Source organism: Mastomys coucha, unplaced genomic scaffold (genome assembly GCF_008632895.1).
Source record: "Mastomys coucha isolate ucsf_1 unplaced genomic scaffold, UCSF_Mcou_1 pScaffold5, whole genome shotgun sequence".
In the NCBI taxonomy this organism is placed as follows: Eukaryota; Metazoa; Chordata; class Mammalia; order Rodentia; family Muridae; genus Mastomys; species Mastomys coucha.
In genome coordinates this window covers 84,710,766-84,720,376 of record NW_022196911.1, presented here as the reverse complement: position 1 = coordinate 84,720,376, position 9,611 = coordinate 84,710,766, and the positions used below count along the sequence as shown (strand labels likewise).

Sequence of the window (9,611 nt, the reverse complement as noted above, 5' to 3'; positions counted from 1 at the left end):
CATTCCACCAACTCTTTTTCCTGAGACCAGAGAACCTCTAAAATTCTCTAGGAATCTCAAATTTGAGTCCTGCTGGGGAAGGGATTTCCTAGTTAGTAAGGAGTCAGACAGAAATTTATGGCCACTTCCTGTAATCTTTTGCCTGCTGGGCAGTGCTTTCCCGACTCTAGGCCTTGGGTTCCTGCCCTGATTTTGTTCTTTTCTATGAATGGTACTGAGCACAGACCCAGGAGTCTCACTGATTTGGTTGCTCTGTGTAGGGCGCTGCAGATGAGAGGTTCTCAAGCCTGACTGAACACTGGGATCACCTGGGTTTAAAACGAGCCAAGCCTGGTGTTGCTTCTTACCTCTTTGGTTCTGATCTAATTCGTTTGGGTGCCACATTGGCCTTGGGCTTGGGAAAGCTTCCTCAGCATCTGGGTGTGGTGGCTCACACTTATAACCCTAGTGGTGATCACAGAATTTGAGAGGCTGAAGCAAGAGAACTTTAAGCCCAAGGCCAGCCTGGGTTGCCAGTAAAACAAAATAATCTTCCTTAGTGAGGGGGCTGGCGAGATGGCTCAGTGGTTAGGGGCACTTGCTCCTCTTGTCCGAGGCCTGAGCTAGATTTCCAGCACCCACAGGTGAGACTCAACCAGCCATAAGTCCAGTTCTAAGGGATTTGATGCCTCCTCCTGACCTGAGGGAATCAGGCTCGCATACTACATATATTCAGGCAAAACATAAAATAAATCTTAAAAAAAAAAAGCTTCCTCAGTGATCTGTGTAGATCCAAGTTGGAAAATTACCACTATAAGACAGCTTTCTGGGGCCAGAGAGATGGCTTAACAGGTAAGAGCACTAAACCGAAGGTCCTGAGTTCAAATCCCAGCAGCCACATGGTGGCTCACAACCACCCGTAATGAGATCTGATGCCCTCTTCTGGTGCGTATGAAGTCAGCTACAGTGTACTTATGTATAATAATAAATAAATCTTTGGGCCGGAGCGAGCAGGGATTGAGCTAGCATTGACAGGAGTGAGCAGAGATCCTAAAAGTTCAATTCCCAACAACCACATGAAGGCTCACAACTTTCTGTACAGCTACAGTGTACTCATATACATAAATAAATCTCTTTTAAAAAAAGACAGCTTTCTGTTTATAGATAGAATCTACTAAAAGACCACTCTAGTAATGAGTTCATATTTGACTATGCAAAATCAATTTGCAGAAACTGCCCTTCTCCAGCTGAGGGCTTAGTCCAAGTCAAGTCTCCCCATGTGGCTTTTGTTGTCTTCACTGCAGTGGTTTCTGTCAGTGCATAGTATCTGTAACACTAGTACAGCCTCAGCGTGCTGATTCTACAGCGTATTTACCAGTCATTGCTCTGAAAAAGGCTCATCCCAACTTTGTTTCAAACAATAACCTTGGTGGGGGTTCTTCAGCACCTTTGCCTAGGCACAGTTATTTTTGTTTTTGTGAAGTTGACCATTGGGTGTGTGTCAAGTTTCCTGGGCTGTTACTCTGGATGGGTAGCAAAGAACACCCCCATCCTGACTCAGTCGCCTCTTCCCCATGGAACAATGGGGCAGCAGTCAGGCTCCCATTCCTCGGCTGCATTACATTGAGTTATGTAGCCACAGGGTAGTGATGGGTTCCAAATGAGGATGAAGTGATACGGGGGTCCTGCCTGAGTCTGAAGCCACAGGGAGTGTCACCGGATGTCCACGGGGTGTCTACAAGTCACCCAATCCCTGGTCACTGCACTTAGCCATCTTGCTTCTCTGCCTTTGGATGTTCATGAAGGATGTCTGTCTTTACAGCTGCAAGGGCTTTCTGGAATGACTTCCTCTATGCTCCCGTCATCCCATTCATTTTGGGGTAGCTAGGTCTCCTGGTCTCAGGATTCCTCCTAACTGTAGTGTGCCTAATGTTTTCCGGGGGATCTTGTTAAAGAGCCAGTGTGATTCAGTGGGGCTGCACTGGTAGCAGGTGCTGGGGTATGAGCAGCAGCGTTGGTCTGTAGACCACCCTTGGAGAAGCAGGAGCCCTCCAGCAGGGTCCCTGACCTTGCTGAATGCCAGAACCAGCCCCAGAACCAGCCGGGGAGTGCTGAGGTATTTATCTTGTGACATTCTGCAGCCAGACACAAACCCCTGTGCACATGTAGTGTGCCATGTCAGTGTACGTATAGTTCCTCTACGCCCCAAGTGGGTTTTGTTTGTGCTGTGTTTTGGAACAGAATCTCACTGTGTAGCCCTGGCTGGTCTGGAACCCACTCTGTACACCAGGCTTACCTTGACTTCATAGATGCACCCACCTCTGCTTCCCACGTGCTGGGGTTAAAGGGGAGCATTAGTATGTAGAATGCCCAGCATACTACACTCTTTTTTTTTTTTTTGGTTTTTCGAGACAGGGTCTTTGTGTCCTACAACTCACTCTGTAGGCCAGGCTGGCCTCGAACTCAGAAATCCACCTGCCTCTGCCTCCCAAGTGCTGGGATTAAAGGCATGCGCCAACACCGCCCAGCTCATACTACACTCTTGATGGCTTCTGTAATACCGCCTTTCCTCTCCTTTTCTTAGGTGTAGCTACTCCACATCGCCTCTGAGATGGCAATCCAGTTCCGGTCACTCTTCCCCTTGGCATTGCCTGGAATGCTAGCGCTACTTGGCTGGTGGTGGTTTTTCTCTCGTAAAAAAGATCGGCTCAGCAGCAATGATAAGCAGGTGGAGACACTGAAGGTTAGCCCTGCCATCAAGCACCGACTGCCCAGTGAAGGGGCCTGTCCTGGAGTCCTGTCTGTGGCCCCCAGTGTCACACAACCTCCTAGAAAGGAAGAGCATCGCTCTGTGGACAAGCCTTCTACAGAGCCCCCAGCCTTGCCAAGGACTCGGCAAGCTTGCCGAAGATCAGAGTCCTCAGGCAACCTCCCCAGCATTGCAGACACAAGAGCGCAGACAGGACCGTGCAGAGATGAGAACCCAAAAGTGGAACTCTCCCTGATGGGGGACGAAGCCAAATCTATTCCTCTTGGATGTCCATTTCTCCCAAAGGATGTGTCCTTCCCCTATGAAGCAGTGGAAGGGTGTAAGCAAGAGTTTGCACTGGGAAAAACTCCTGGAAGAGGCTGGCTAAGCCCGTATGCAGCCTCTGGAGAGAAAGTGAGAGAGACAGGCGGGACAGAGGGGACTGGAGATGCTGTGTTGGGGGAGAATGTACCTGAGGAAGGCCTGTTGTCCCAAGAGTGTGTCTCAGAAGTGAAGAAGAGTGAATTTCCAATCTTGGCCCCCGGGGGAGGTGGGGAAGAAGAGGTGAACAGTGGCCCCCCACAGGTAGCTGAACTTTTAAAGAAGGAAGAATATATTGTTGGGAAGTTGCCAAGTAGCTTTGTGGAGCCAGTTCACTCAGAGCTGGTTAAGGATGAGGATGTGTTGGTACCCCAGGTCAGAGGTAGCAATACTTCAGACAGAGACCTGGCTGGAGAACCGGACAAAGACGAAACCTTACCTGAAAATGACCAGATTGAGCAGGCTGTCTTCCAGATCATCTCCCAGGTGATCTTGAGAGCGACTGAAGAGGTGCAGGCCACCACAGCGGGCAAGACCGTGGTACAAGTGCATCCAACCTCTGCCACTCAGCCTAAGGAGCAGGAGGAGAGCTGTGTCTCAGCCAGCCAGGAAACTGGCTTGGGACAAGACACCCCTGATCCTGCCTCCACCAAAACAGGTGCCACCGCCAGCCCGTCAGAAGAAACCCTGCCACCAAAGACCTATGTGAGCTGTCTCAGCAGCCCTCTGTCAAGCCCCACCAAGGACCAGAAGCCAAAGAACTCTGCACACCACATCTCCTTGGCTCCCTGCCCATCGCCAGTTACCCCCAAGAGGCAGTCTCTGGATGGGGCAAGTAACCTAAGAGGTGATGACACCTTTGTCACCTGTATGGCCAACAACAGCCAGAGTGTCCTTTCAGTTAGCTCCTTGGGGCAGTGCTCAGATCCTGTCAGTACTTCAGGGCTTGAAGACTCTTGCACAGAGACCATCTCAAGCTCCGGAGACAAAGCTATCACCCTACCACTGCCAGTCAGTACTGAGCCCTTCAGCAACGGGGTGCTGAAGGAGGAGCTGTCAGACTTAGGGACCGAGGATGGATGGACCGTAGATACAGAAGCAGATCACTCAGGAGGTAGGACGGTCTTGGGTGCTTTCTTGGTGAATCTGGGAGGGCTCCCATTATTTGCTAGGCAAAAAGCTACTGGCCACCCTTCCCTTCTGCCACTTGTGCAATGAAATGATGCTGCCTGTCTCTGTTATCCAGCCACCGCACAGATGGAGACTGGAGAAGTCAGGTGACCATATGAGACCCTAAGGCTATGAGAGTTGTCCATGGGTCCACTAGCCAGGGAACCTCCCCCAACCTTTAGAAGGGACCTCAGCCGTTGGGTCTACCAGTCAGAATCAGCCTTAGTGTCTCTTCTTTGGATACCTGCCCTTAAAGGGGCCTTTGGGGCCTCCTTACTGGTCCCTCTCAAGTGCCAGGGATTGGTGAGCATCTCTTAATGGTCGACTTCCTTTACTCATGTGCTTGTTCCATGTCTCCACCTGCTCTCCTCAAGAAGCCCTCGAAGGGTAAGTTCCCCCAGGACAGCCACAGCTTTGAGCACTGGTGGGAGGCTCAAGCTGTCTCGGGTTGTTGCTGTGATCGCCTCCTTTGCAGAGCCTCAGCCATCCTTTCTCTGTGCAGTTGCAGCTCCACCCCAGGAAAGAGGGCACTTTGGTAACGGAGGGTGCACTGGGTTTTTCGAGTGCTGACCCCAGCGTAGACAGTTCAGACCGCTAACTTACAGGTCAGCAGCTCCTGACCCTGCTTTGCAGCTCCCCAGGGGTATGTTATCTCCCAGTGACTTCTGAGCAGCTCATGGCTTATTTGTCCTGGAGTGTTCCCAACCAGTTTTGTCCAGGAAGCTTGGGCATTTTTCTTGGGTGTTTTACTGTTGTCATTAGAATCTGGGGTGGGGGTACCATATTGGATTTTCATACCCAAGATGCTGTTGCTTGAGACCACGATGACTTTACATACCTCCAGAAGGAAGCACCTTCTGCCCATTGTAACTGTGGGAGGCCAGATAATGTATTATACATCCTATGCTAGAGTGCTAAAAGGCTAAGATCAAACAAACAAACAAAACACTGCATCTTTTTTTTAAAGATTTATTTATTATTATTATAAATGAGTACACTGTAGCTGTCTTCAGACACACCACAAGAAGGATTCAGATTTCATTATGGGTGGTTGTGAGCCACCATGTGGTTGCTGGGATTTGAACCCACGACCTTCGGAAGAGCAGTCAGTGCTCTTGCCCGCTGAGCCATCTCACCAGCCCAAACACTGCATCTTAAAATGGGCAAAAAGGAAGGTTTTTAAACATTTCAAGAATAAAGGGGTTTCTATTTGTCTGATGCCCATTATTGTAATGAATGAGCCCCTCAGCTTTGTGGCAGGTCTGGGTGGACGGATTGTGGTAGCTGCGCAGATGCCCAAGGCTTCTGAGCATAGGTCTAGAGAAGAGACCTTAATCAATGGGTGGGGAGGCAGGGTAGCCCATCAGTCTTAGCCTGGGTGCCAAATAATACTGGTGTTTTCAGGTTAGCCTTAACCCTGCTCTCTGTGCCTCCCTTGAGGTTGAAGTTAAGGGGCTGGGAGTGGGAACGGGAATGGGTTGAAGGAGCTGGAAACATCAATGAATGCAGCCTGCTAAAGGCCTGATATGAGTTACTCCTGGGAGCCACCCCCACACAGGGATTGACTAGTCTAGTTCTCTTGGACAGAGAGGTTAGGGGCTTTGTGTTAGTAACCCCCCACCACCAGCCTATTTTACTTTAAGATGGCTGCCCAAGGTGCTTTCTTGTGTGGGTGGGTGGGGTCCTCTGCTATAAGCTTAGTGTTGAGGGAGATGACTTTGGAGGTCTCTTCCTTGCCTAGAGGCGGAGAGTACCATAGTCTTATGTTCAGACAGTACATGGGTTGCTTAGAAAAGAATTATGTCCTGAGTTTGGGGAAACCAGGTGGAAAATAGCCTAATTAGTTGGCTTACAGGAGTGATCGATTTCAGGCCATTGAGTTTGGTATTTCAGCCAGGGCCAGATCTCTTAACTTGCCCTGGATGGTCCCTGGTACTTAATTGGTCTCCTCTTCCTCCTCCTCCTCCTCTTCTGCATCCTTCTCCTCCTCTTCCTCTTCCTCTTCCTCTTCTTCCTCTTCCTCCTCCTCCTCCTCTTCCTCTTCCTCCTCTTCCTCCTCTTCTTCCTCTTCCTCCTCGTTTTTCCTCCTTTTCTTCCTCCTCCTCCTGCTCTTCTTCCTCCTTCTTCTCCTCCTCCTCTTCCTCTTTCTCTTCTTCCTCCTCATTTTTCCTCCTCCTCTTCCTCTCTCATTGTCCTCGTTTTTCCTCCTCTTTCTCTTCCTCTTGCTCTTCCTCCTCTTCTTCCTTCTCCTCCTCTTCCTCCTCCTCTTGTTCGTCGTCCTCCTCCTCCCCCCTCCTTCCTTTTTGTTCTTCTTCTCCTTCTTTGCGATGGTCCTTTTGTCCTGGGGACGAGTTGAATTCCAGAGTCACATTCCCCACTGTTCTCTTGGAATAATAAGCTTTGGTTTCACTCACCAAGGGCTGTTTGAATCACCCCGTATTCAGAGCTTCACAAGCCAGTCCCACAAGGGATGGGAGGAGGCCCACCTGGCTTTGTCCTTAACTGGCAGAGAGGAGCAGGCCCTTATCAGGCCTGAGAATGGGACCCTCAGAAGGCTCTCTTACCGTGATTGCCCACATTCCCTAGAACACCCCCTCCCCGAAGCCTTGGCCTTGGAGACTAGAGATCCTTGGTCTGAGGGTCTGGGACATTTGGAAAGGGATCAAGGTGATCGTGACAAGAAGGTCAAGGCCTGCTTCTGGAACTTTGTAGATCTGTGAGTCATCTTGTTGGCTCCCCTCCCTGCTATACCCCATATAAGCTCCTCCCTGGGTATAGAATGTGCCTCTTCCTAGCTTACCACGTGTGTGTCTGTCCCAGCAGCTGTGGCTAGGCACGGCTGCCAAATAAGCAAGCGGGACTGTTTAGTGACAGACTAAAATTAGGTGTATGGGTACTCTAGGCCTCCTTCCATTGGGTTGCCTGAGCCTTCTAGTGTGTGGTGTCTGCTAGGCTTTCAGAGGGGCGTATGTGTGCAGGGCCTCCCAGGATTGTAAATTTGGGAAGCCGTGATAGTTGCGGCTGAGCTGGTGTCTCTGTGTGTGTGTGTGTGTGTGTATATATGTCGCTTCCTCCCCCGCAGGTTCTGACGGAAACAGTATGGATTCAGTGGATAGCTGTTGCGGGCCTACCAAGCCTGATAGCCCCCAGAGTGTCCAGGCAGGCTCCAACCCTAAGAAGGTTGACCTCATCATCTGGGAGATCGAGGTGCCAAAGGTAAGGGCAGTGACCTTCCTTTAGCCTGGATTCTGTGGGAGCTCAAAGTTCCCTCAGTGCCGGCGTTAAAGGATGCTAGTGAATTCTATTAGATGGACCAGGCTGGGAAGCTGCAGGCAGACCATCTTCTCTCATTCCCCTGCTTTGCTGGGTCCCCTAGGCTCCTCTGTGTGGGCTCGGGCTCTTCTCTCTGAATGCCGGCAAACATCAGTTGGAGGAGTGAGCGCCAGAGCCTCCCTGCTCTGCACTGTAAAGTGGACTAGATAACTGAGCAGAGTGTCAGCTGTAGAGTACAGAAAGCCTGAGGCAGAAGCAAAGGCAGGCAGGCAGGCAGGCTGGCCGTGAGCGTGCTTGTTCCCTCTCACCTCACACCCTGTGATTGTTAAACAAGCCAAGATTGTGGTGTCTTAATTAATACTTCTAAATATTTAATACTTTAACGTTCCTGTGCTATTCTTTAAACACGTTGTTTTAAGTGATTGTGTTTTGTATGAATGTCTGGTCCTTCTCCACTCCCCAGCGCTGGAGTAGTTTCTAGCCCCTTGCTGTTAGAACTTAACAACTCATTAGTGTTTATCGCTGGGGTTCAGAAGTAATTGGCAGACTACTTAATCCCAGGGCGCTTGGCTCCATGCTGAGCTGGGAACCAGGCTCAGTCTGAACTTTGGGTCAAGACTCCTCAGCTGACCCTAGGCTGCTGGCTCCCGTGGTAGTTTCCTTCCCTAGTGACCTTGTTATCAATCCTGCCCTCAGTGGTCACAGAGGGCATAGTGAGGCAGGCTCTGGGTGAGCAGGGACCATGTCCCTTGCCACCCTCCAGGGCTGGGGTCATTAAGAATTGTTGTGGAGCTTGTCTTACATGATGCCTAAGTCTGACATCTTCTGTTTGCCTCGAACTCTGGTGCACTGGGCACTTGTATATGCAGTTAATGGTGGGTGGGAGGGAGCCTTGAGTGCTCTTGGACTTTCACTGTCCAACCTGCTCCTCCGTCTGTGGCCCCAAGTGGACTTGGAGGGGCAGGGATGTTCAGAACTAGAGTCAACCCTTAGAGCAGTAGATCATTCAGAGAGAGAGAGAGAGGGAGAGAGAGAGAGAGAGAGAGAGAGCACATGAGCACGTGTGTGCATGTGTGTGTGTGCGTGTGTGCGTGTATATGCGTGCGTGCGTGCGCACGTGTGTGTGTGTGTGTGTGTGTGTGTGTGTGTGTGTGTGTGTGTGTGTGTGTGTATGAAGGGTACTGTAATACTCTGGGTCTGGGCCATATGGCTAGGGTGAAATGCTAAGTCCTGGGCCCAGCTGTCCCCTTCAGCTACTTAGCAGCTGTGTGGTCTTGGGTGGGTTCTGAGCATGTCCCAGCTTGTTTCTCTTTATATGTAAGATGATAAAGTTGTCTGTCCATAGGTACTATGAGTGAGTGTAAGTGCTTAGAACAGTTTTGAAAAGTACATGTTGACAGTAACAGTGTGAGCTTGACGAAGCCTGGGTCCTCGGGCAGCGAGGAGCTGGGTTCCTGTCACCCTCATCTCTCTCTTTCCCTGGAAGCACTTAGTCGGTCGACTGATTGGCAAGCAGGGACGGTATGTGAGTTTTCTGAAGCAGACATCTGGTGCCAAGATCTACATCTCCACCCTGCCTTACACACAGAACATCCAGATCTGCCACATAGAAGGTCAGTGACAGTGTCGTGACCGTGTCGTCCTGTGCTTAGCTCCCTTCCCTGAAACTCAACTAATTGTATCCTGGCTGCAGCTGTCCATTTGGAAGTTTAGGTAGAGGGCGTGCTGGGTGTGCTCCCATCACACCTGTCCAGTTCAGGTGCTTGCTGGGGACTCTGCCCCTCTGCACCGTGTCTCTGTGTGGCCAGGATAAGGATGGGTGGTCAGTGACAGGGCCGGAGCCCTGGGTCCCAGTGCCTGTCATCCACATTTCCCTCACAGTGCGCAGGTACCTTCTGCCCGAGTCCACTTGTGCCTTTCCCATCTGCCAGCTTGTTCAAGTGTGTGTTCAAAGCGTGGGTCAACATGGCAAAGGTACCAAAGGGGCGTGGATTTAAGCCACTTTGTTCCTAAAGCAAAGCCACATATTTGGCACCTTAGAAACCCCTGGCGTGCCGGGCAGTGGTGGCGCATGCCTTTAATCCCAGCACTTGGGAGGCAGAGGCAGGTGGATTTCTGA

At 50.8% G+C, this 9,611-nt stretch overlaps 1 protein-coding gene across 2 annotated transcripts in view; it reads left to right on the top strand.

The window, feature by feature from the left end:
- The window catches only part of Akap1 (A-kinase anchoring protein 1), a 37,211-nt gene that overhangs the window by 17,143 nt on the left and 10,457 nt on the right, over window positions 1–9,611 (top strand). For both annotated transcript variants that reach the window (XM_031352389.1, XM_031352388.1), the window contains exons 2-4: window positions 2,564–4,163; window positions 7,302–7,435; window positions 8,979–9,105. In XM_031352389.1, the coding sequence (XP_031208249.1) occupies window positions 2,591–4,163; window positions 7,302–7,435; window positions 8,979–9,105 (1,834 nt within the window). In that variant the 5' untranslated portion in view covers window positions 2,564–2,590. The remainder of the gene's footprint in view (window positions 1–2,563; window positions 4,164–7,301; window positions 7,436–8,978; window positions 9,106–9,611) is intronic.